The following is a 27,824-nucleotide window of genomic DNA, read 5'->3' as shown; positions in this document are numbered from 1 at the left end:
CTCACACGACGTCACACATGCTGCTGCTGCAAACAGTATTCTGAACAATTATTCAACAATAATGTCAGTTTTTGTTAGACACTATCTTCGCTGTTGTAACAAGGTAGTTATAATAAATAATTGTGTGTACTTATGAACACATCTTGAGATATCAGTGCTCTATTTTCAGTGAATAATACAATTTTTTTGTCGAAACCACCAGCCAACTAGGCCTAGGCTACTAGCAAAACCTTCTTTATTAGTCATACCTAGGCCTAGGCCTAGTAGGTATAGTAGTAGTAGCCATCCAACCAATACCCAAATGTGGCTAAAACTCGTACCTAGGCCCTAGGCCTAATTGGCTCACTGATGGTACACATAAGGGCCTATTATTATTTTATAACAAATGTCAAGTTTGAGGTTGCTTGCTGCATGCATGGCTTAAACTAGACTTTAAGCTGAACTAGGCCTAGCCTAGCTAGCTAGGATCGGATTAGAATTATATGAGATGTGAGCGCGCATAAAACCAGACTTTAACACTTTAGTCCGGTGGCAGAAGGAGGAATCACGGCCCTACTGCAGTGTCGCACCACAATGTTATAACTTTTATTTCTCACCTAAATTTTTTCTCACACCCACATCATACAATATTGGGCCATGATGTAACATGTTCTCATGATTTAGCCACCGTTAAATTACCTTTTTCGAATTGGGGCTGGTTTAGAATCAGAAAATTGGCAGAAATCAATGTATGTTTTATTTTCTGTTTTTATTTTAAAACTATAGAGAGTGGTTTTATAAAGAACCAGCTGTACATATCAAAACGGCGATGATATGAGTCCGTACATATAACATTTTATTTTTTAAAAACAATGCTGTTCACTGTTATTATAAAAAAATTATTAACCATAGGCACATTTCAATTTCAATATGTAAAATACAAAATCGTCTATCATCATAGCAAATATTGAATTCAATTTGCACCCCAAATTGCTATCTCACTGTATTAAAAAATAGAAAATGATTTGTTTTTGTTTTAGTGAATGTATTGATTAGTGACCGAGATAATTTTATTTGATAGGCCCTATTAATATGGCGTGAGTTTTGAATAATAATAATATTAATAATAAAATATTAATTTAACCTCTTACCCCAGCTGAAAAAAAGTTCTTGCATTTCAAAACTAACAATAAAAAAATATTTTGTCTAAATGTATGTGTAATTGGATGTTATAACACTGCCCTCTACAGTTTCTACATTTTTTGGGGAAAATGAAGAATACATTCTGGCAATTAATTGTTAAATATAAGATGGCGAACATTTCGCAGTGTGTTGACAGCGAGTTCAGTGCATAGTGGCCAAATCTGGCATAATTATGCTATCTAGCATAATTTTGACTCATCTGGCATCTAGCATTTATGCTAGGCATAATTTAAGAAAAATCTAGCATAATCTGGCATTATGTGAAAAATGCAATTCTACTGCATATTCACCACGATTTAGCATATTATTTGGCATATTTTCTAAAAAATCTGTCGTAATTTTTACACAATCTAGCATAATTCGGCGAAAACCTGAAGATCTATCATCTTTTTGTTTTTTGGCCGTAATTGTGCCTGGCATAATCTGGCATAATTTTGTGCTGCCGCCTTACAAATTTAATTTCGATCGTTGGCCACACTTGTTCAGTATCATTTAAAATGTTTTGAAAAGTATTGTTATTGAACAAAAATTTTCCGTAGATTACGAATATCGAAGGTAAACAATCAGAATAGGAAGCAAGATATAAGGGGTCAAAGTTCAAAATTTACCAATTATAACAATGTATCATATACATATTTTATTCTTGTATAGGTTTTGTAAAACATATGTATGTAAAAAGATTATGGAAAAATCACTCTCAATTAATTTATCAAAACAATAGATTAATTAATTATTAAAGTGGAGCTACACTCAGACTTTCTCAGCTTATATTATGTTTAAGTATGTTTAATTGAAAGTGATTACATACAAAAAACAGGGAAGATATGGCAATATTTTCCAAAAACTAATTTCTAAAAAATCGGTCAGATAATAGTGTTTTTTACTACATTACACTTTTTCAGTAACTTAGGGGTTATTAGTTTACAATACGTCGCAAAACGCGTTACACTTAGCGGCTGACGCGTTTTAGTCGCTGGTGAACGCGTTGGTGAAATGTCTCCCCTTTGGTAAATTATGTGTTGGAAAATGGTGAATCAATTTTATCAATTTTATACCAGGGAGTTGTAAAATAATTTTTACAACTCCCTGTTTATACACACAATTAATACGATTTGTTTAGGCCCAAGTAATATTTCCGATAAAAATGTCAGCATAATTTACATGTAACATCATGATTTGCACTGTACAACAACAGCATAATAATCTTAATCAAATTGCTTATTAATTTTAAGCTAGGCCTAGCTAAATCGTCTGCTCAGCCTAGCTAGCTAGGCTTGAATTCATGTTTAGGTAGGACTGGTAGTCATGGGTTCGAAAATGCTTGGTCGTTTCGTCCCATTTATCGTTCCTGGGTTTTCTCGCACATTAAGAATTGTGAAACACAAAATTCTCTACAAAACAAGACTGGTATTGCTCAGAATAGTAAAGAATAGTAACGGATGTGGAAGCTTATGTCTGACTGAAAAGCAACTATTCAGGCACCCTATAATGGCCCATGGGTAGGCCGAGATTGGGTGCCAGAACAAACTTCACTGCTGTAAGGCTATCAGGCAGCCAGCTAGAGGCCAAGCAGCATCGTTACATACCTAGACTCTAGTAGGCCTAGGCCTAGCTTTATTGAATATATAGCCACGTCTTTCTCAAATCTCGTTAAATTTGACATTTTAGTAATAATCTCATAATCACTTATTACACTGTGAAACATGATAGGGTCACATCCAGAATGTTTTAATATACTTTTCTCCCGTCAAAGGTATCCCCAAAAACGCAAAAAGGCGTGATTTTCAAGAAAATCATACTCATTGAAAAAATTGTCAAAAAAATATGAAGTATGAGGGATGATATTTTTAAAGAATAGTTGAAGTGTATGAAAAATAGCAATTTTCTGGGTGGAGCTCCACTTTAAGAGGGTCTGGTTCTGTGTTGCAGTGTAATTTTGTAATAGTAACATTAGGTTTAGTTTTAGATTGCTAATTATTTACAACAAAAGTGTCTGTTAATTGTTTTCTTCATAATAATTCATTTCTTACTTTTACCAGGGAAGAGTTAAATTACAATTGTAATTTAACTCTTCCCTGCTTAAACAGTTATTGTAAGTTACAATAGTGGCTATTGTTGGAGCAGGTATATTAACAGTTATGGTCTAAAGTGGTTGCATAAACAATTATGTCGGCTCTGTACCTACCGGTAATTAAGTATTTCCTTTCTGTTAACACTGTTTATTATTTAATAATAATAAATTTATTTTCGCCATGTTGTAATTAAGAGGGGGTTAGTCAATGGGTCTGTAAATTAAGATTAATCATTAATCATTATTAAGTAATACATCCTAAATCATAAATACTCCCCAAGAACCTGGATTGGCAATTCTAGGCATGATACATGATAGACTTAATTTTGAAGTTTTTTTTTTATTTTTGATCTCCCATTTTGGATGAAGATTTAAGCATGTTATCTCATCTGGAGTTCTGGGCATGATATAAATAATAACATTAACATTAAAAACACTGTACTTTAAGAGTAATAATCCTTCTGTACAATGGATTTACAAATTATTTTAAATGCAGTTATTTATATAACCTAACATGTAGTCTAGGTTCTACATTGCCTCTGCTATTCCTTTCTGTTCTGTACTGTCCTAGCCCAAGTTGTTCCTGTATTAAAGATATGATAGCATTCCTCCATCTGCCTCTGCTATTCCTTTCTGTTCTGTACTGTCCTAGCCCAAGTTGTTCCTGTATTAAAGATATGATAGCATTCCTCCATCTGCCTCTGCCATTCCTTTCTGTTCTGTACTGTCCTAGCCCAAGTTGTTCCTGTATTAAAGATATGATAGCATTCCTCCATCTGCCTCTGCTATTCCTTTCTGTTCTGTACTGTCCTATCCCAAGTTGTTCCTGTATTAAAGATATGATAGCATTCCTCCATCTGCCTCTGCTATTCCTTTCTGTTCTGTACTGTCCTAGCCCAAGTTGTTCCTGTATAAATATATGATAGCATTCCTCCATCTGCCTCTGTCATTCCTTTCTGTTCTGTACTGTCCTAGCCCAAGTTGTTCCTGTATTAAAGATATGATAGCATTCCTCCATCTGCCTCTGCTATTCCTTTCTGTTCTGTACTGTCCTATCCCAAGTTGTTCCTGTATTAAAGATATGATAGCATTCCTCCATCTGCCTCTGCTATTCCTTTCTGTTCTGTACTGTCCTATCCCAAGTTGTTCCTGTATTAAAGATATGATAGCATTCCTCCATCTGCCTCTGCTATTCCTTTCTGTTCTGTACTGTCCTAGCCCAAGTTGTTCCTGTATAAATATATGATAGCATTCCTCCATCTGCCTCTGCTATTCCTTTCTGTTCTGTACTGTCCTAGCCCAAGTTGTTCCTATATAAAGATATGATAGCATTCCTCCATCTGCCTCTGCTATTCCTTTCTGTTCTGTACTGTCCTAGCCCAAGTTGTTCCTGTATTAAAGATATGATAGCATTCCTCCATCTGCCTCTGCCATTCCTTTCTGTTCTGTACTGTCCTAGCCCAAGTTGTTCCTGTATTAAAGATATGATAGCATTCCTCCATCTGCCTCTGCTATTCCTTTCTGTTCTGTACTGTCCTATCCCAAGTTGTTCCTGTATTAAAGATATGATAGCATTCCTCCATCTGCCTCTGCTATTCCTTTCTGTTCTGTACTGTCCTAGCCCAAGTTGTTCCTGTATAAATATATGATAGCATTCCTCCATCTGCCTCTGTCATTCCTTTCTGTTCTGTACTGTCCTAGCCCAAGTTGTTCCTGTATAAATATATGATAGCATTCCTCCATCTGCCTCTGTCATTCCTTTCTGTTCTGTACTGTCCTAGCCCAAGTTGTTCCTATATAAAGATATGATAGCATTCCTCCATCTGCCTCTGCCATTCCTTTCTGTTCTGTACTGTCCTAGCCCAAGTTGTTCCTGTATAAATATATGATAGCATTCCTCCATCTGTGTTGTTGTCTTCTCGTTTTTCATTTTTATACAGTTTACTTTTTTTATTTGATATTAACTTTAATTTAAATGATAAAAAAACAATTTAAATGAATAGAAACTTTATAAATTTTGTTTTTTAGTTAAATCGTATTTGTGTGATTACAAGACGATGTCGGACTTACTCAACAGCCTATAATGCTGAATTGTACACTACTACTAAGATAGACAAAGATGAGCCAGTAGGTTTATATATAATTCTGTTGCAGCAACCTAGTATCTGTACATATTAATGTGTTTCCTTTGTTCGTCACTGGACCTAGAATAGAATCCACAAAAACTGTGTAGAGAAATTAATGGAGGAAACCTTGCCTGCACACAGTGTGAATAACATGACATAACTATTGGTCGTAAGCATCGAAAGCTTCCTATTGTAAACAAGCATGTTCAGAACTGATGTCAAATTTGAAATATTTGCTAAAAATAGGGTATTTATTATCAGTGTGGGGTTTTCTAGAAAATATTGTGAATACTTAATTCTTGGTTGTTGTTTTATAAAAGATAATAACACAAGATTGTATACCATAGGTACAGTATAGTCTGGTGGATATGATGCTGTTTAACACCATTTAAGGAGTGATTTTCTTGAATAAATGGATTTTTTGTATTATTTTAAATTGCATTTTTTCACATCTGAAACCAATGAAAACAGTACATTTATGTTTACTTTTACAGTATGTGATTCTGTATATGATGTTATATTTCTTTCATAGACATTTGAGAAAATTCTGATAGCAAATCGAGGTGAAATAGCATGCCGTGTAATTAACACCTGCAGAGCCATGGGAATCAAAACAGTTGCCATTCACAGTGATGTTGATTCCGATTCGGTAAGATATAATTTATTTTATATACAATAACACATTAAAACTTGGGCAATGTTAGGAGCTATGGAACTTTTTCTAGAATATTAATGCAACTCATAGAAATATGTTTCAATATAGTTTTTTTTTCTGGTTTTGTTATCCTCTGTTAAAACTATAAACTGACTGTGCCACTGTTTTATCTTCTTTTTTTAAATTTACCAGCTGCATGTTCGTTTAGCAGATGAAGCTGTATGCGTTGGACCAGCACCATCAGCTCAAAGCTATCTTAATATGGATGTCATTATGAATGCCATCAAACAAACTGGAGCTCAGGCTGTACGTATATATGCTATTTTAATGAACCCCAGATCTTATTGTTTCTACCCTTTCACACTATGACACTGAGCTAAACTCTGAAAAGTCAACTCTGCACAAGCTGAATTTTTGGTCCTCTAGTTTATTCAATCTGGGAATTGGGTAAACAGGTAGTATAAACAATCCTGACTTACAAACTTTGTGAACATTACGATAAGATTGAATAATGATTTAAAACACCAAAGATTTGTGTACAAAATGTGCAGAATTTTAGATTTCAGAGTTCACCTCACAGTTTATTACCTAGTGTATGGAGATGATTTCCGAGTTCAGTTCATTGTGTGAGATTGATACTATTGATATGTAAAAGTGGTATATGTCAAAAAGAGTTTGTAAATGATAGGTATTTGGTTACGTATGTTTAACTGAAACTTATAGCAGCTCACATATACCGGTAATTTATACACTGAATTCTGAACCAATTAGATCCATACTGTATAACCTGAGTACTAGGCAGTTAGAAATTACTAATAACGAGACACTGAGAAATTTGAATTCTTAAAGTTAAATATACAGTACAAAATAGTAAAATATGTCAATGAGGTATTACAGTAAAAGCACAATTGTGTAAGTAAAAGAAAAGTGAAACAAATAACAAAGTTTGTTTAATGTTGCATTGCAGGTACATCCAGGTTATGGATTCCTTTCAGAAAATAATGAATTCTCAAGGAGATTGGTATGTTATCAGGTGTTTTACAACGTTTTAGCAAACTTTAGAATGTCCACACACAACTTTTTGAGAAACATCAACGATAATATGAAAATTTAAAAAAAGTTAAAAAAATATACAGTTTGTATTCTTTTTTTTACTGACTTTCATGTTGACTAACAATAACCCGTGTTCTGCACGGTCTTTTTCCGCCCTAATGTAATAAAAGCGAACTCTGATAAAAGTATTTTGAAAAATTATTAAAATAAAAACAAATTGTATCAAGAATAAAATTCGGAACTATTTACGCCCATTGATTTTGTTATACACTATCCCTTCACTTTGAGTTTGAAATATATGTAAGCTAAAAAATTAAAGCAATACTGGATATGAACTTTGTCATACCATGGACCTATAAATTAAATCTAATTTATAGGTACATGGTCTTACTAAATGAATCATAATTTTGTACTTTAGGCAGAAGCTGGTGTACAGTTTATTGGGCCACCTGACGGTGCTATAAGAGCAATGGGTGATAAACTTGAGAGTAAACAGATTGCTAAAAATGCTAATGTCAATATTGTTCCAGGATTTGACGGGGTAGTTAAAAATGAAGAAGAGGCTATAGGTCATGCAAAAGATATAGGTTAGTTCCTGTTTTATTTATAAAAACCTTTAATGTTTATTCTGACTTGTTTTTAAATAATAATAAATAATAAAGTCATGGAGTATTTTAATTTGGCAAATATATCTAAGAAGGACCACCATTCAATGGCAGAGACAAGTTTTCAGTTTTTGTTTTTAAATCAAAATGTAAATTAGCAATAATTGAGATTACACTGCTATCAATATGCCTATACTCTAATTTAAATTTATGTTCATTCATCAATGTTTTTTTTTTTTTTTATTGATATATTTCTGACTGAAATTTTGAGATTACATTCATTTGATAAAGCAAAAGAATTCTTAGATATGTATTGCTACTGTACAGTATGTTGTTGTTGCTTCAGGTTACCCAGTAATGATCAAAGCTTCAGCAGGTGGTGGAGGTAAAGGAATGAGAATAGCTTGGAATGATACTGAACTCAGGTAAAACATAAAACTTTTCACAATATAACCTTGATTAGGCCCTTTAATAATCAGTTGGATATTAAATATATGCATTTATTTTGATATAGGGAAGGTTTTCGACTATCTACACAAGAGGCTGCTTCAAGTTTTGGAGACGATCGTTTACTGATTGAAAAATTTATTGATAACCCACGTCATATTGAAATTCAGGTTAGCTGGTATTATTCATACATATGTACGTTTTTCATTTTTACAAAAAAAAGAAAATTCAATCGAATGATAATATGATTGCTATGGATGGAGACTGTTAGGTCCCGAGTCTCTTTACAGCAGAACACCAAAAGAAATGTAATTTTTTGTAAATTGAAGTTACATGCTTTTGTACAATGATACTTGAACTATGAACCAATCTTCTTTTCCTAACATTTCACAATTCTTGGTATCTTATCTTGTAATTTTACAAACACCTAATATAGTAATAAGTTTCCTCTATTAATGTCCTATTTTTTGCATTGTAATTTTCGAAATTTAGGGGGTATTATTTTCACATTATGTCTCTTTCTGTTGTCTGTTGTAATTTGCAATACACAAAGATAATTTACAGTATTTTCATTTGTCTACAATAATGTTATGCTTGTCATTTAAACATAATCTGTTCTTTACAAGAAAACTGATAGTTGATTGAAAATACTACTTTAGGTATTATGTGATGGTCATGGAAATGCTGTCTACCTCAATGAGAGAGAATGTTCAATTCAAAGGAGGAATCAGAAAGTCATTGAAGAAGCTCCCAGCACATTTTTAGATGCAAAAACTCGAAAGGCAATGGGTGAACAAGCAGTGGCGCTTGCCAAAGCTGTAGACTATCAATCAGCAGGTCCGTGGCCTAACTGTACAGAACAAAAATATGATCAAACTTAATAAAAAAAAAACTGAAACTACTGTATAGTACTGTACATATTCCAGGGTAGAGGTGTTATTCCAGTAAACAAAATTTATAATTTCCCAGCCGCCAGCAAACGTACTCACTAATCAAACAATTTTTCATTTATACATACCATTTGCCAAAAATATTTACCATAGAGGAAGGATTGTTATGACCATTATATCAATAATAAATTTATGGTATTACACCAGGCAGTGAAATTGTTAATCCTTGACGTTGCTATTTCGCTACCCGGCCTATGTTGACAGTCAAAACAAAAAGATGGTTCACTAAACAGGTTTTACACTGCCTGCATACATCTCATATACTCTCTTCTCCCAGACATGCTTTGGGGTTTGTGCATGCCTAGTCCAAGTTTACAAATTCCCATTTTTTCAGCCTTAGTAAACTACTGTATAAGCTTTAGCCTGATACAGTTTCATAATGCTTCTGTCCTCTTAAATATAACTGCCCAAAGGCGCGGAGGGAAACACTTTTAGGTTAATGGACTGTCAGTAAGTTAATGGACTGTCAGTAAGGAATCCACACCTTGAATGATTACTAGTCACTAGATTACATTCACATTTTTAAATATCACCAAAGAAGTATATTTATCTATACTAAATTACAGATCTAACTAAAAGGTTCAAACAAATAAACTGACAGACTAGTTGAAAGTATAATATACTAGCAATTATACCCGCCCCAGGGCGGGTTTCAAAATTAGTTTTGAGAACCCTTCTCAGTACACAACACCCGACGCCAGTATCTCCCTATACTCACCAACCTCCATCCCTCTTCAATACCCCACACTCAAGTACATTGAAAAACTGTGTAAATGAATAGGTGTCATATTGGCTGATAATAAAAATATCTCATTTTGAAACTGCGGTCTCCAGCCTTCTTTCTCCTCTTACCATCCCAGCCACAATCAACAAACCTTAACGCCTCCCCTGGACAGTTCAAATGTAGTAAATTTTCTTAGTACAATTCCAATCATATAGGCTACTTCATTACGCCAGTATTTCCGCTCCCCCTCCTCCCTCCCAACACACCCCAGATACTGGGTGATGTGTTTAAGACGGTTCCAGCACAAATAATGTTAGCCATCACTCCCAACCCATAATCCCTCAGTGGCAGTTTTCAAATGTAGTTTAAAACATTCCCAGTACAGTTTCAGTCATGGTGATAGGCTTGCTACATCCCCAACCCAAACTCCCAGCCCCTTCCCAGTGATAATTAAAATACTAAAATAATTTCTTACCCCAATTCTGGTCAATTTGATAGCTTACTACCCCTAACCTAAGCAAAATCCCCATTATCCCCTGAACCCCAACTCTCACACCCTATCTCCCAACCCCCCCCTCTTCCAAAAAATCTCCGGACTTTTTGAAATGTAATTTAAAACCTTCCCGTTACAATTGCGATCATTTTGATACCCCATATGTATGGTTACATGCAGAAACAGAAATTTGTATAACGAACAAACATCGAAAGTGGGGAAAGTGGACCATTTTTACCACATTTTGGCCCCTAACTTGGATCCTAGATGACGGATGATGGTCAAATATAGCTTAGAACATTCCCAGTACAATTGCGGTCATTTTGATACCCCATATGTAAGGTTACGTGCAGTAACAACAATTTGTATAACGAACAAACAGACAGACAGACTTACAAACTCTCTCACTTATAATATAGATATATATAGTTCCATACATAGAATCCATTTGATTCAGTGTGGGCTAGTGTTTATGTTTTTTTACTTGGTTATATCTAGGACATCTTCTCACTGATTAATTCCTATTTCAATATATCAAGAGAGACCAAAACTTGAATTTCTGCTAATACTATTATATTACTCAAATTCCACAATTTATGTTATAGGTACTGTTGAATTTCTTGTTGACTCACAACGCAACTTTTATTTCTTGGAAATGAACACAAGATTACAGGTTAGTTTTGGTTATCTACTACTTGTAATAATCAAATGATAAAACAAGTACATATACTGTATATATAATAATTGAATGTAACCCAATTAATTATCAATTAAAATTCAATTTTTCAATAAAGCAATACTCAAAACACATTCTTACTCTTTTCAAGTCAACCATTCTACAGAATGCACTTATAACAAGTTAAACTTTTTTACAGGTAGAGCATCCTATTACTGAATGTATTACAGGAATAGATCTAGTTCATCAAATGATCCGTGTTGCCAAGGGTCATCCACTATCAATTACACAGGATGATATAGGAATTAATGGTTGGGCAGTTGAGTGCCGTGTATATGCAGAGGTAGTCTTTTTTTCTGTTTATGATTTCCATTTTTTAAGCTTTACATGAAATAAAGTATGATTAAATATATATTACTCCCAGCTTGTGGTGATCCTGATTTAGAGAATCTAATTGTTGGTTAACATTTAAAGTATGCATGACATGATTTACACTCTTTGACTGACTCAAATGACATATCTCATTGTAAAACAAATATTTAAATTGTTTTTTGTGTCTGAATGAATTCTCATATCCACATAGCTATCTGCACAAGACTCAATTTATTATTTATATTTATCAGGATCCATACAAAGCAACATTTGGTTTGCCATCTATTGGTCGACTCTACAAGTACACGGAACCAGAGCATATACCAAAGGTTAGAGTTGACAGTGGCATCACAGAAGGCAGTGAGATTAGCATTTATTATGATCCTATGATATCAAAGGTAACAATACTCTTATTAAGTTTATAGTGATGTTGGGATACTGTTCAATAAATTGTGTCTATACTAACCAATTGAATGAATTGTTCATCTGGGTTTTAGACTTCGTGCTGAATAAATGTTTTTTGAAGTTAGTAGTCACTATCCATGATGTATTTTGTGATATCACAAATTTTGTGATCATTTAATTGCTTAGTCAAAATGTCTCTGATACAGTATTTTGATTTATACCACACATTGCAAAAGATGTCTGAATGTGGGTTTTGTTTTTTAAATTGAATTATACATTATTTTGTGCAACAATGATTGTTGTCTATTCATTTGTAGCTTGTAACATACGGATCTACAAGAAAGGAAGCATTAGACACTATGAAAAAGGCCCTTGATTCATATGTAATAAGAGGTAGGTACCAACAAAATGTGACAAAATATATACAGGAAATAAATAAATGTATACAGGATTAAGACATTGAACGGTCATGTAGAATCCTATTCACATTGGCTTTCAAACAATATCTGCTCACCCTGTACAGTACATTTCATAAACATTAAGATGTGTGACTATAGTTTTTATTATTCTGTGTTTTAAAGCACAAACAATGCCACAGGAGGATATTGTGTCAAATTCAGATGGCTCACAAGAACCATGTCATCTATAATTTGAGAAGGAAAGAAAACCAACAAAATAGCAGTTTATCTGAAAGTTAGATCTTATAACGTTATGAACAAGTACAGTAACACCAGTAGGGTTATATTATCAATGTTGTTGCAATGGTACTATAATACCAGGTATCCAGAGCTACCCTTTAAAGATATATTGTCCCCCTGACATGATAATAATGTTTTTGTTGAATATGCCATTTTATTTTTCACATAATTGAATAGAAATCTGAAAAAACTGTATTTAAAGCAAAAAAAGTTGTCTGGAAGTCAATGAGATTTGGTTGAATTTAACTGTTTATTTGTCTTTTTATAAGTGAAAACATTAATTGTTTAGTTTTTTCCATGGAAGTGGAATGATATAAAAAGACAGTATCTCACAAGAACAAGTATCACAAAATATATTTATATACTGTTACTAATTTCAAATTGCCATTTCATATTTACTATTATTTTGTCTTTATTTTAGTGAAAACATTAATTTTTTTAGTTTTTTATCTACGGATGTGGAATGATGAAGACAGTATCTCAAATATAGGCCTGTAATAATAATCAATAATAATAATAATCAATAATAATAATAATAATAATAATCAATAATAAAAAAAGAAACCAAACATGTCCATCAAATGTCTTCTGAATAATACATACTTTAAAATACCTTTTCTAAGTTTCTGCAGATGATTTCTCTGTTTGGCACACATAATGCAACAAGTAATTTATTTCAAAATTATATTTTTTTGTTGAGATGTGGACATAATTTATTCTCTATTTACAACAATAATAATTCATTGAGTAAAGAAGTTAATCAAATATAATTTACTTATAATTGTAGATTCAAATTCTTAATATCTATAATTTGTCAGTTTGACAATCTGTAACATTACTAGAGAGGTTTCGCAATCTTACGAATACAATAACGAAAACGGATACGTCATGCACACATATTCGTTTTCGTAAGCCAGTAAAAATCTGTTTCGCATGGCAACGAAATATTGAGGGCGCCGTCCAAAATATGACTGCGGTAAAGCGTGTTGCTTGGTGCTTGGCTGCCTAGGCCTAGCGTAACATCAAAGCGAGTGAGGACTTTAAAAACTGCTATTTATCAAAATTGACCTGGCATTTTAGTAAATTACTTCAGTAAATTATTTTCAATAAATCTATAATTATATTATAATCTTGAATCATTCCTGATTCAAATGCAAAATGTGCAAAATAGATCAAAAACTATACTCGTTTTGTAGTTACAAATATGACTGGTGATATTCGTCAACACGAATATGAAATGGGGATCAGCTCAAAAGTTTCACAAATGTGTGAAGTTTTCGTTATCGTATTCGTAAGGTTGCGAAACCTCCGTAATGTTTGATATTCATGTTTGTCTTGAACTTGTTTTAATGTCAATGAACATTTTAGATAGACCGGTTTTAAATTTGTTATATTTAAAAGTGTAAATAAAGGGATTAACAACCATATTACAAACTGCCAACAACACTGTTAAACGATGACCAACTCCATTTTCCATATTTTTTGGTAATGTACCAGAGCTGACATTATGAGTAAGATATATAAACATATCAGGTGTCCAACAAACAGCAAATGCAATGGAAACAGCGATAAAAGTGTTGGTAAGGTTTTTGTGTGCAATGAACCGCCGCCTGCTGCCGCCAGATCCATCACCATTGGGGAATTCCGAATACATTTTTCGTATTGAAAGAAGGATTGTTGAATAAGCAAATACAATAATTATAATTGGTATCAACCATGAAAAAATAAAGCTCTGCATTCCAATGATAGCTTGAAGATTTTCATTTGTATTACTCCAATTATAATAGCAGTAAAAGTCTTCGTCAATTTGTGCAACAAAGAACAGATGACCTTGGGCGAATAAAGCGTAAATATAAATTATTGGCAACAACCGCCATAACTTTATGTTTTTGCAATGAACATAGTGCTTGATTGGATGAACAATGGCATAATATCGTTCAACAGTAATTAACACAAGATTCATTGTTGATGTAGTTGCTAACACCCAGAAAGCTGAACGACCTTTGCAAAATACATCACCGGCATCTTTATTTGTAATTAACCATCCCTCTGGGATAACATAAAAAGGTAGAAATACAATACTTGAAAGTAGATCAACTACTGATTGATGAATGAGGAGTGCTGCAGTAATATTTCTGCCACCATTTGAAATGACAAGAAACACAGCAAGTACTAATAGATTTGCAAATATACCAATAATGCCAACCACTGCATATATACATAGCCACACTTCTGCTTGTTTCCGTATTTCTTTACCAAATGCATTTTCTAATTCCAGACTCATTTCTCAGAATTTGTTATCTTTAGAATAATGTCAAAATGTTGTGATTTCACAACTTCCACATCAATTGAGTTTCAGATTGTATTTGGGAAATAATTTATAATTCTGAAATGTTTATACTCATCTGAAAACCAGTGACTTGTAGTACCAAATGTATTAATTATTGTATTTTTTTTGCTATCATGACAACACTGAATGTATCTATTGATACTTTGCACATTGCAATATTTATAATCACGTCATGGTTCAACATTAATTATCAATAAATCCATCAATATCACATTAGTTAGTAATTTAAATGAAATGTCCTCATTATGATGGTCAAGATGGTGAAAATGTTGACAAAAACAATTCAGTTTCTTGGTGATTCAGGAAATTAAATTAAGATTTGTTGAAATATTGGTTCAATTAAAAATTGAGATCCAATGACGCTCAGCAACATTCAATTTTCAGTACACTTTATATGTATTATTTTGGTAATTAGTCATAATAGCAGGATCGAATGTAATTTCACTCTTCCCTGATATTAATTTTTAACTAGATTTGAACTCGTCACTTTGACGAGTTAGTTATCCGCACGACATACGCCGCGTGCACGTCATACGTTGGATTTTTTGCACACAGAAAAAGATTATGGCATTATGACCTTAACTGAAGAATGTGATATGCTGTTATTGCTGACTTGCTGTCAATTTTGTGTCATATAGTATATACAGTGCAAACGGTAATCTGTATATATTACATACAGTGTAGAATAGGTGAAATTATGGGACCCGCCGTTTATTCCTATTTTTAACATGGCGACGGTATCAAAATGAAACACTAAGATAGCAATTTCGGAAGGACATTATCTCAACAACATATTAACGTGTAGAAGAAATTAGAATCTGTGAAATATTGATGCGCGCTCTTTTAAATGTAATGGATTATGACCTAAAAGATGAAAATGCGACTTTTTTTATTCAACTGGCCATATGATGACGTCACAACATCTGATTGGCAAAATGTTCACATGAATTCGTATCTACAATCCAATAGCTTCCAGAAAACGTTTTAATCATGATTATCACGTTTTTTCTGACGAGCTATAACAGATTTACTGTAAAGATGAAAATAAGTGACCCACGTTATTTTCATTTTTAGACATGATGACGTCATAAAATTTAAATATTTTTAACTCATGCGAAAGATAGTTGATTGGCCTAGATAATATATAAATCTGGGTTAAAATGGAAAACGGATAAGTAGAGATGCGCTCTATTAAATGTGATGCGCTATGACGAAAGATACAAAAATCCTATATTTTATATTCGCATGGCCATACAATGACGTCACAATGTTCGGTTAGCCATATTGATGCATGATACGATATCTACAACTCATCGTCTTCCAGAATACAAAATAAAAATAACTTTTACCGTTTAGTTTAGAAACTGTTTCAAAAAGGTATAATTTTAACATATTTTGACAAATTTTTGAACTTTTTCATCAAAAACACACGTAAATTATCCAATTTGACGTGCCCGTATGACGTAATTTTAAGTCGAAATTGTTCAAAAGTTGGTAAAATTACTAGAAAAGGCTGGAAAAACACAAATCACATGAAAAAAATTGTATTCAACGCTACGTGCGCACCGCGCGCGTAAAAAATTGAAAATATGAAATTTTAAACGTGCGTAAGTGCGTAACTTCGTGTGAAACATGCCTTTTTTTTTCCACAGTCAGTTAGCGCAAAATGTAAATTAAACTTTTGTTAAGTTTCAATTTCAATTGTTATATGGTTTTCGATCTATGTTAAATACGCGAAATTCGTAAAAACGCGCGCAAGTCTTGTTGCGCAACTGTGACGTCATTCACAATAGCAGGTGCACAATTTCACGTAAATGCCCACATGTTGACAAAGTTATATGTTATGTTTACACGTTTTTGAGATACGCGAGACACAAAATTGACAGAAAGAAAGAAGAATACAGAAAAAAAAAAGAAAAAAAAAAGATGATGAAACAGGGTAGTTACAAGGAGTTATCCGCTAAATGCGGATAACTAAATAGAAAGGCACTAAAATGACCACCTTAATTATGTGATGTAGCAGCATGTCCAAGGAGGTGCATAATTGGTTATTCACTTGCCTAAATGCTTGTATTAAACTTTAACCCAGTGCATCTTTCGGAAGAGTACTAGTGTTATCACGTATTACTGGTCCACCTCAAGCCCTGCACTATAGATAGGACGTCGGCCAGATTGTTGCATGTTACCGCATATTAATCTATTGTGAACTGTTTTGATCAGCTTGGAAAAGCACTATATATACAATTTATTACATAAGTTTAATAAAACAGTGTTTTTTAATGTACTAAATTATTATTTCTTTTATTTTAGGTGTTACCCATAATATTTCCCTTCTACAAGATGTGTTAGTTCATCCACGATTTATTGATGGTGCTATAACTACCAACTTCCTTCCAGAAGAATACCCAGAAGGATTTAAAGGTTTCTTTTTTTTTAAATCAATAATGTAAACTATAAAAGTCAAAAGTGATTTATTGTCAACCATCAACTAATCACACACAACTAATCAAACAGAAGCAGATATTAGTATGCCTCTGAACTGACAACTAATTACTGTATTGGATAACTACTACTCTATAATTTGATATTTCTTTCCAAACAAATTCAACTGTGTCAGTATTAAATTAAATTGCCCTTTTCGGAGATTTTTTTGTTACTGATCAAAAATTAGTATATTTAATTGAGAGAATATTTTTTAAGTTGACAAATTTACTTTTCTATTTAAAGAGGCTGCAGGTGGAATGAAGTTTAATTAATAACAATGCGAATCTGGCACTCAGAATTTGCTGATAGATATTTTTTGTAAGAAAAATATACTGTAGGATACAATCCACAGATATTTTTTTCTTCGGCAGGAATTGAGCTTATGCTCACATTTACTTGTTATACAGTGCAAAGCCTCAATACTTTGAGCACTATATTGGGCACTTGACCCCTAGTTCATGTTTTAGTTTTTACTGGCTGGGAAGAATACATCTAATGTTGCTTCCACAATATTTTCCTTTGCTTCTTACATTAATGTTTGTATATATTTTTATTCTAATTTAGGACACAAATTAACTGAAATGGAGCAACTACAGCTTGTTTCTATGGCAACAAGTATTTTGATGAGACAGCTGCTGAAGGATAGAACATTCTTAAATCAAACCAGGCATGTCACATTGTTTAATTTGTTGCTAGTTTAAGACTGGCAAAGAAAACTTTATAATTGTTTAGTAGTTAAGCTGCTTTCACATTGCGCCCCGATTCTGGTGCTGTGAGAAAATATCGTGAGCATTGAACATGCTTTCACATCAAGGTAATTTATGCTCACTGCTGATTGGACAAAAGAACAAATTGTACGATTTCGGAAATCAAATGGCTTCTTGATCTATCGCCCCAAATTCGGAGTCCAAATGTATGTTTTCAAATCGTTGGTGTGAATGATCCTATGCTTTTACCACTGAACCCATTTTCCATGATATTTTTCTTAGGGCACCGGACCGAATCCAGTTGCTATATAAAAGCAGCTTTAGTCATATTATCTTTATCAGCATTTCCATCTTCAAATAAAAAACTGATACATTAACAGCAATATCATTTATACAGCGTTATTAATGTGCAGTTTCGCAATTAGTATAGCATCATTATCATGAAACAGCAACACATCAATACATAGTAGTATCACCCCCAAAATCATCAATTCAATTATTATTAGCATAAAAACGTGTTCAGTTCAGTTCAGGGTTGTAATTGTTATGTCTGGCCTCAGGCCTTTAATTATTTAAAGTGTATAATTTTGTTTTCAATATGATTGTTATGATACTCTGTATCAAAAAAAACTATTTCATACAGTATGAATTTGTAATCAGTTAAATTAGCAACTAAAATATTGACAGTTTCCACACAACCACTGTAGTTTTTCTTTTTTTTTATAGAATTGGCTGTAAAGGATCACCTCAGAAAGTTTTAAACCTCATTGTAAATATTGAAAATCAAAATATATCTGTGCAAGTAGAAGACCTTGAGAAAAGTTACAAAGTAAGCAATTGAAGGATTCATTCTATGCCGTACAGGTTACTCTGTCTGCCAGTGCCAATGGTGCAGAGGACAATGGGACATATCCCCATCACCTATTTTTTAGGGTGGGGATGCCGATGGTCCCAAATTTGTTTATATATTTTCTGTAGTGTTGATTATGATTGCAATTTCTAGCCATCTAGAGGTGTAATTTTCTCATTCTATCGTCGTAATAATTCATATCTTTGCACATAACTTGTGTAATAAAAAGGAAAACCCTGGTCTACTTGGCAAAGAGCTATTTTTAATCCTCTGGAAAACATTACCAGTATCATTAGATGTGTTTTTGATGAATAATGTGACAGATTTGGAGGCGGTTTCGTTGTTGCCTACTATTTCTAAAGTCTTTGAAAAAATTGTACATGACCAAAATTGTAATCATATATCACCAGTTATTAGTGACCATCAACATGGATTTTACCCAGGAAGGTCCAATGTGTCTGTTCTGTTGTCATATGCGTATGATGCAATAAATAAATAAAGGGTCAATGCGAAGTTGATACAGATATGGCAAAAGCCTTTGACAGGGTCTCCCATAAGTTGCTCTTGTTCAAACTCCAAAAATTTTGCTTAAATCATGATTTTATTTTTTACAAGTCACTGTATTTATCGGACAGGTTTCAGAGAGTCACTTTTGATGGTAACACGTCTGAATGGCTTCCAGTTTTATCTGGTGTACCTCAGGGGTTTATTTTGAAGCCTCTTATCAATGATTTTTCTTTTGTTCCTCGTCATTCTTATGTTTGCTGACGATATTAAATTATTTAAGTCTATACAAACCTTAAATGATATGTTGTTGTTGTTACAAGAAGACGTTGACAGACTCATTCTCTGGTGCGACACTTGGAATATGTCAATGCCTCTAAATGCAAATCAATGTCTTTTAATCTTAAGAAAAAACCCATCTATTTTGACTTTAATATTAATAATATTTTACTTTAAAGAGTCTCTTTTCACAAAGACCTTAGTATTTTTTTAGATAGTTTTTACATTTTTGTAAACATTTTATAAATGCAATAGATTTATTGGTTTCCTTTGGATACATTGCAGACATATTAATGATAAAAAGGCTTAGTTATTTTATACAAATCTTTAGTTCATACCACAACGTAAATTCCTGCCATACAAATAGTTAATTAATGCCGTAAGCTGAAGAATTGCTAAGGTTCTGTTCACATTAAGTTAGTTTGGTTTGCTGACTTTTTATGAAAAAAAAAAACATTGAAATGTGGGCCAATTCAGGGTTGCGAGACAACAGGACACAAGGAGACAATCTCTCAGAAATTGGGACAGAGTGGAATGTGCTCAAACTCGAATGAAACAATCTAAAATTGCTCAGAGAGCTTTTATTTGTCCCCTTCACCTTTCGAAACAGTGCTGGAAACCTTTTGACTTTCAGGAAAATTATTTTTTCAGAATACATGTTATACAATGTTGTATGCCACAATTCGACTTGTTTCTAAATATGTATATTTACAGTTTTTGTTTTTTTAGGAGAGGTATAATTGTAATATCTGTTTGTTTCTCCATAGGTGATTATAGGAGACAGAATAGTAAATGTCAACAAATCCTGGTCAATTTCTGCTGATTTATTAGATCTGGAGGTTGATGGTCAGGCATGTAGTGTTCAGGTAAAGCAAGTGTTTATTTTGCTTGTGATTAGCGAGAAAAAAAGGCTAAAAAAACACAAATTGTGCACAAAAAAAACAGTGCATCAAATTTGTTAAATGACCTCAAACATGCTCTAATTAAAATTAATTTTGAGCATACTTAGAATAGAATAGAATTTAATATAATATGCATTACGCTATGCAGCTTTGATGCCATCAAAAAAGTAGGCTGCACCAATTCAGAGAAAGGTCCATTATGCTAACCAAAGTTACAACAAGCCTGGAAAAGTTTTGATTAAAAAAAAAACATTTTTGTTTTCTTATTGTGACCACCAACACTTACCACCATTATATTTCCTCCTGTCAATGTCATTCATACAATTTGAACAATACCAATTCCTCAGTTACAACTTGTTTTTTATTTCTGTTTCTATATTTATTTTATATAATTATCCTCTCTTTTTCATTATTTTCTTATATTTTTATCTTTTTTCTCTATACAGTATTTTCAAACAATATTAAAATTCATGGATGGCTATGTGTACCACAGGACTGTACGCTATGTCGTCCTCACACAGTGATTTTCCAAATCCTGAATCAAATTTACTGAAATGACAATTTTGTTCATTGTATGGTACCAAACCCACAATTTTGGATGGTACACAATTATAACATTCATATTGAAAAATCATGTCTTTATTATCACAATCACGTTTTGTTAGTAACAATATAAATGACTAAACTATTACTAAATTTAGATCTTATATAGTATACAATATAGAATTATGAACATCGGGTAGTTCAAGACCTGGGTTTTCGAGGGGGACAAACATAATATTTATAATCTAAGGAGTTTGCACAACTAAAGTGTGGTGCGCAGAAAGAAATGTGGCCAAACGTCTGATTCAACATTAGTGAATGTAAAGCGGTTCAATACCTACACGGTCCAGTGAATATTGCTAAACTCAGGCCAATTGATAGAAATACCATACAGAATTCATTATAAATATTTTAACATTTAGGGATGGGGAAATGCAAAGAGGAGATTTGTTTGTTTTTAGGTTTTATAGTTAACAAATGTACTACACTAAACATTTGCACTTTAATACATTGTTGAAACTGTCATATAGACAATTTCGGACATTTCGTGTCAACATTTAAAATGCTAAAAATCAATTTCTAATCAAGTTAGAGCATGGTTCAGGACATTTTATCGTTTCACCACATGCGCATTTCTTTTTCCTCATCGCGAGAAAACGCAATTTACAATTGATTTTTGTTCTTTATACCCTATGTGATAAATTTCTAAATGTCAAATAACGACACATGTGCATGTGAAACTTATATCAGAAAATCATGTGCTCTCCAATGGGCAAATGTGTATAAAAATGTACCTTTTTAATTTCATATAGCTCCTCAGAATGAACTTTTTTTAACTTAATAATTATGGAAGCCAATGAGTTGTAGATTTGAATTGATGTACATATTTGACATACAAAATGATATTATGTCATCATTATAAAAAATTTGAATATCGTGGGTTGCCGTATGTTTAAAGTCTTGCAGCTGTAAAAATTGACTATCGTACAAATGACAGGCTATCATGATATAAAACTAGATTTGAACTTGTCACTATGGAAGAGTTAGGTTATCCGCCGCGCAAATGCCTTGTCCACGTCAGAATATTGCACACAGAAAAACGATTATGCCATTGTGACCTGAAGAAAATAAAATGTTGTTAGTGTACTCTCTATTTTGTGTCTAAGTATATACTGTATACAGTATACACTATATACTGTATACAGTATACACTATTATACTGTAGACACTATATACTGTATACACTATATACTGTATACATACTACGTACAGTGCAGCATAGGTGAAAATAATGGGACCCGCCTTTTATTCCAATTTTTAACATGATGAAGTCATCAAAATGAAACATAGCAATTTTTTTAGGGAATTATCTGAGCAACAACATATTAACGTATTGAAGACTTTTGGATACGTAGAATATAGATACGTGCTTGTTTATATGTGATGAACTATGACGCAAAAGATGAAATATGACTTTTATAATTCAACTGGACATAGGATGACGCCACAACATCCGATGCGCAAAATGTGTACATGATTTCATATCTTACACTTCAACAGCTTCCAGAAAACGTTTTAATCATGAGCATCACTTTTCATTCTGAGGATCTATAACAAATTGAAATTTACTGTAATGATGAAAATAAGTGACCCAAGTAATTCACGCTTTTGAAAAAAATTTTTAAAATGGTAAATCATGCGAAAGATAATTGATTGACCTTTATCAAAATCTGGAGGAAAATGGAAAAAGAATAAGTGGATTAAATTTAATGAGCTATGACGAAAAAGACAAATATCCTATATATCATATTCGAGTGGCAATACGATGATGTCACAATGTCCGGTTAGCCATATTGATCATGCATGATCCGATATCTAAGCCTCATCACCTTCCAGAATATGTGATAAAAATTAATTTCACTATGACATTACACTTTTTCAATTTAAAATGTTGTTTCGTTTTCGACCTATGTTAAAGACGCGAAATTCATAAAATCTTTGTTAACCAATTTCCATTAGTCAACAAACTGGGATTCAACAACTAGACATGGCTAGGCATACCATTTTATTTTATCCTTAATTCTATGTAAATGTTTTATAATGATGAATAAATTTACAATGATTATTTTTTCTTTAAGGTAATTTCTCATGATGCTGCTGGTAATTTGAAAATTCAATTCAAAGGAACAATAGTAAGTTGTGTACATTTTATTTAAATTAATTAAGTTTTCTTTTTACTATGGTCATTCAATTATGAGCAGATTATTACCAAATTTCATTCATCCATTATATGTTACAAAGTGAATAGATTAATTATTTTAAATTTTAATACATAAACTTGAATATGCTAGAAAATAATAGCAATTATATTTGATGTTTAAAACAGAACAGAATTTCCCCTTTGTAGAAAAAGTTATTTATAATGTATATTCTGTGATGTAAACTTGCTTCATGCACTGTATACTAAATAAAATACTAAATCATCAGCTCTCATAAAACTCACTTTAGTGCAACAATGACTTGGGATTGTAGATATTTATTTCTGAGAACCAGTTATATACACATTTTTTTCGCAAACATATAATTTTTTTAAATATCTATATATAAATTATGGTTAATTCTGACATAGGCGAGCACAATGCAAAAACTTCGGTACAAATCTCCGCCTTGGATACCTACCTTATCTATCTCAGATGTACCGCGAAACGTAGATTTGATAACATTAATGTGCAGTTCGCCGCTATTTTTCCATATTTCTATCTTAGCAAGATATTATAAAGAGTTTTTTAACAACATTTATGATTTCAACAGTAGATTTTCTACTCAATTTCAATTCTTGGCGGTCAAGTTATTTCCGGGTTTATGATAAGTTCACCTTTAACAACTTGGTTTCAACTATTTTCTCTTTTATACACAAGGGAGCAGTTAAAATAATAGATTTGACCCTAAAGGTGACTGGAAACAGGCACTTTCCATCAATCAATACAGTGTCCCTTTGGAAGACGGAAGAAAAAAACAGATACTATAGTAGGACTGGAGCTTAAGTTGGCCATTAGTCATAGCCATTTTAGTTTTTTGTTTATTTTAGGAACGGACCACGCGTGTGAAAGGTACAGTAGTTAAAAAATAAAAATTATACTGCAAATTAATAAAGATTATTAAATATTCGCCATAAAGAATCGGAATATATTGTGGGGAATAGTATTATAAAATTACATAGGGAGATTTGATGATAAGACATTAATCGAGTGAAATCCCGATAGCTGAGTTTTGTTAAGTAAGCTGGCAGGAATAACTGTAGGCTATCTGTGTCCTGTTAGGACCGAGATGTCTGCCCATGTTGCAAGCCGTAATGTCTTCTTTCTTGGGCCGAAATGGCCCACTCTGTCACGGCAGTTAGTTTCAAAAGATGTTTAAATTAAATAATGTATTAATACTTATTAGGATGATATTTATTTGAATAAACGCCTCTACAATAAAACATCACTTTGAATAATAATCACCCCCCCCCTGCCAACCCAACTATCTAATAAATGTCCATCCCATCCACATTTATAATAACACAATTATACTATTTGTAGTAGAATTCATCGCACTGTTATCTACAATTTACCGAGCATTTGTTATTCTTTTTTACCACTTTTCATATCTATTAGATAGAGGATTTCATTTGATTATAAATGTTACCATATTATTAAAACTAAAAAATTTAACATATATCCCTCGAATAAGCCCCTCCCTCGAGTCAAATGAACTCCGCCTCCCCACCTCCGCCCTATAAGGGCCCTACCAAATAATAAAGACTATACTTTAAAATGTTATTAATCATCTAAGACACTGTGAAACAGAATAGTTTAGTTTTACAAATGTCAAGCATTTTCAATAATGGTAACCGACAGAAAACGTAAAAGAAGAACATTATCATTCCGAGAACCATCGTCTACACTTCCTAGAGGGGGAGCGAGCTCACCCTCTAGTATTAAATAATTTGTTGTTTTATTGAAATGACTGGTTTTATTTGTATTTTAAAAACATTTTCAGTATCCCATAAATATTGTGACAACTGCTATTGCTGAATTACAATCACTAATGCCAGAGAAGAAAAAACCAGATACTAGTAAAGAAGTGATTTCTCCTATGCCAGGCAAACTATTCAGTCTCTCAGTCCAAGTGGGGGAAAAGGTAACAGTCTCATTACTCAAATAATGTAAAGATAACCCTTTAGCTGGATCTGGGAGGAAGTGTACACTTTTAAATGTTTTGCAGCTTTCTCAATGCAGTGGGATATCAATTATTTTTTTATATTCTGTATTCAAATGATAATAACATGAAAATCCCACCAAAAAATAATCAGCGAAATTTGTTAAAATTTGTTTATCACTATATTATGCCTCAAATAGATTTTGAAAAAAGTTCTTGTTATTACAATTATTGCAATTTATCACAAATCCTAAAACTGATATGATATTTGACTGCCGCAACATTGCACTAACATTGCATGACCATTGAAGATGATGGTTTAAAATAGTGGAAAACGGTGATCTGTCAGATTAGAAAGTGACTTGAATTCAGTATATTAAATTTTAAGGTAGTCACATCAATCACTAAGATATTGTGCTTGTTTAGGTTTATGAGGGTCAAGAGGTGTGTATAGTAGAAGCTATGAAAATGCACAACAGTCTACATGCAGCAAAAACGGGCATTGTAAGTAAAACTGACTTTTAATGTTTTAGCATTTATAGTGCCCCTGTCCTTATGTTTCTAGAAACAGGAATTGTAAGTAATTAACTAATTGATGTTTCAGCATTACTGCAATTCCTTCCCACTTCTAATGATGAGGAGATGGATAGGGGCTAGTTTTTGGACAGATAGTTGTTGGGTAGCTAGTTGGGGACTAAATAGTGTAGTAGGTAGGAAATACTTGTCCACTAATTCCAAATTATTATTAAGTAACAATTTGATCATAATATTTACATTATAGGTAAAAATATCAATAAAGAATAAATTTGATAAACGAATATACAAGTTAAAAACTCATTAATACCATTAACATTTAAAATTCTGTGCCTCCAATACGTTCACTTAGTCCTAAGTACTCATACTAATAATATTAGAGTGCATTATATAATTATATAAATTAGTAGAGTAGGCGTGCATTCAACATTGTTATTAGGATTGTTATTTTTCCTGTTCAATGCCATATCTAAAATGGCTTTTTCATTATTAAGAATAGAAACACAATTACTTTATTAGTGTACCTCATTACTTATAATCTAATAGAAATAAGTATGTTTTCAATATTAAATATTAAAGTACTACAAGCAGAAAAATATTAGGATTGAGTAGTAACTCAATATTCACAATCTTGTATTCTGACTGTATTTTTTCACTGTAGCCTTCTTTGCCACATCCTTTCTGAAAAAAGTAATTTTGTTGTTTTACCGTAAAGTTATTTAAATAATTTCGATATAGACAATTAAAAAAACAATCGTCGGTTTATATTTAGACGAAATTTGATGAATTCTAATGTTTTACTTGAAACTAATGATCACCTTGTTCTTTGTATTAATAAAAAATCATCAAGTATTATTCCGTCACAGAAGAAAATCTACCTTTTTTTTAATAATTACTAATACTAATAATACAAAATATAATACCCTGACAGTAATCTTGTATTACACTGAATTTTGATTTAATATAAAGATTTCCGGTTTTTATTTACATGAAATTTGATGAATGTAAATTTTTACTTAAAATGAATTATTATCATGATGTTATTTGTATAAACTAGATAATGAAATATTGATAATTAAATAATAAATAATGATGTAATTTCTTTAAATTGGTATGATGTTTTAGGAAGGATAAAAATAGGGGCGTGATTCCACCAAAGATATGGCATTCTTATTGAATTATTAATCTATCTCTTAAATAATTTGTTTCACACAAAAGTTTATTTAATCATTTATTAATAATTAGTCTATTTTATTAATTATAATGTGGATATTTTATACATTACAGGTTAAGTCAGTGAATTTTGATGCTGGTGATAGTATTGGAGAGGGTGATGTAATAATCCAGTTGGAATAAAGACATTAATGCTAGTTCACATTGAACTTATAATTATGGGTCAATTCACACACTCTATGTGTGTATTGAGTTGCTAAGTGGTATTTATAAATTCTAAACTTAAGTTGGTCTCACTTTATTAAAACATGTTTTTGTGCTAAATGATTTTTCCTGTAATGTTTACAAAACTGAAATCCGTTAAACAATTTGTAAATAGGAATGACAATTAGAGCAAAGCATCAAGCTGTCTGACACTAGGCAAGATGTAAGTATCAGTTTGTGTGCTTCATATTCTGACACTAGGCAAGTAAGTATCAGTTTGTGTACCTAATATTCTGACACTATGCAAGATGTAAGTATCAGTTTGTGTGCTTCATATTCTCATCTGGCAAATTGTTTTCAGAAACAAATTCTCTATAAATAAATTTGTTTAGTGGAAAACAGGCTTTATAATGTGGACATGTTGAATACAACAGCACAGTCTAATATGATCTTCCACTACTGTATAGATTTATTAGTTATATAATTGGCAAGGGCCAAGTTATGTATAAAAATAATAATGTTTATGTTAAAATTGTCTACAACAACAATATTGTATTTTTATAAAGATTGCTATTTATTAATCTATTTCCAATAGGGGTCACTTCTTTTCAATAAAGTTTGCAGTCAGGGAAAAGGA

General features: G+C 32.3%; 2 protein-coding genes across 3 annotated transcripts; one reads left to right on the top strand and one right to left on the bottom strand.

The window, feature by feature from the left end:
* Nucleotides 1-6: 6 nt before the first annotated feature.
* On the top strand, nucleotides 7-27,824 carry LOC144843567 (propionyl-CoA carboxylase alpha chain, mitochondrial-like). 2 transcript variants are annotated; one of them, XM_078700401.1, is made up of 21 exons: nucleotides 7-103; nucleotides 5,282-5,380; nucleotides 5,912-6,028; nucleotides 6,227-6,340; nucleotides 7,002-7,055; nucleotides 7,506-7,674; nucleotides 8,039-8,117; nucleotides 8,207-8,309; nucleotides 8,799-8,976; nucleotides 10,912-10,979; nucleotides 11,182-11,325; nucleotides 11,606-11,752; nucleotides 12,077-12,152; nucleotides 17,118-17,228; nucleotides 17,856-17,958; nucleotides 18,725-18,827; nucleotides 20,399-20,497; nucleotides 23,215-23,268; nucleotides 25,118-25,258; nucleotides 25,703-25,780; nucleotides 27,098-27,824. In XM_078700401.1, the coding sequence occupies exons 1-21, from the start codon at nucleotides 62-64 to the stop codon at nucleotides 27,164-27,166; spliced, it is 2,148 nt and encodes a 715-aa protein (XP_078556527.1). In that variant the 5' UTR covers nucleotides 7-61; the 3' UTR covers nucleotides 27,167-27,824. The 2 variants fall into 2 exon arrangements, with proteins under 2 accessions (XP_078556527.1, XP_078556528.1); XM_078700402.1 differs by lacking the exon at nucleotides 5,282-5,380 and having other exon boundaries at nucleotides 22-103.
* LOC144842433 (allatostatin-A receptor-like) lies at nucleotides 13,782-14,741 on the bottom strand. The gene has a single exon (XM_078698880.1). It carries the CDS (start codon nucleotides 14,739-14,741, stop codon nucleotides 13,782-13,784), a length of 960 nt encoding a protein of 319 aa, XP_078555006.1.

Source organism: Antedon bifida, chromosome 5 (genome assembly GCF_963402885.1).
Source record: "Antedon bifida chromosome 5, ecAntBifi1.1, whole genome shotgun sequence".
Classification (NCBI taxonomy): Eukaryota; Metazoa; Echinodermata; class Crinoidea; order Comatulida; family Antedonidae; genus Antedon; species Antedon bifida.
This window is presented reverse-complemented; position numbering and strand designations above follow the sequence as displayed.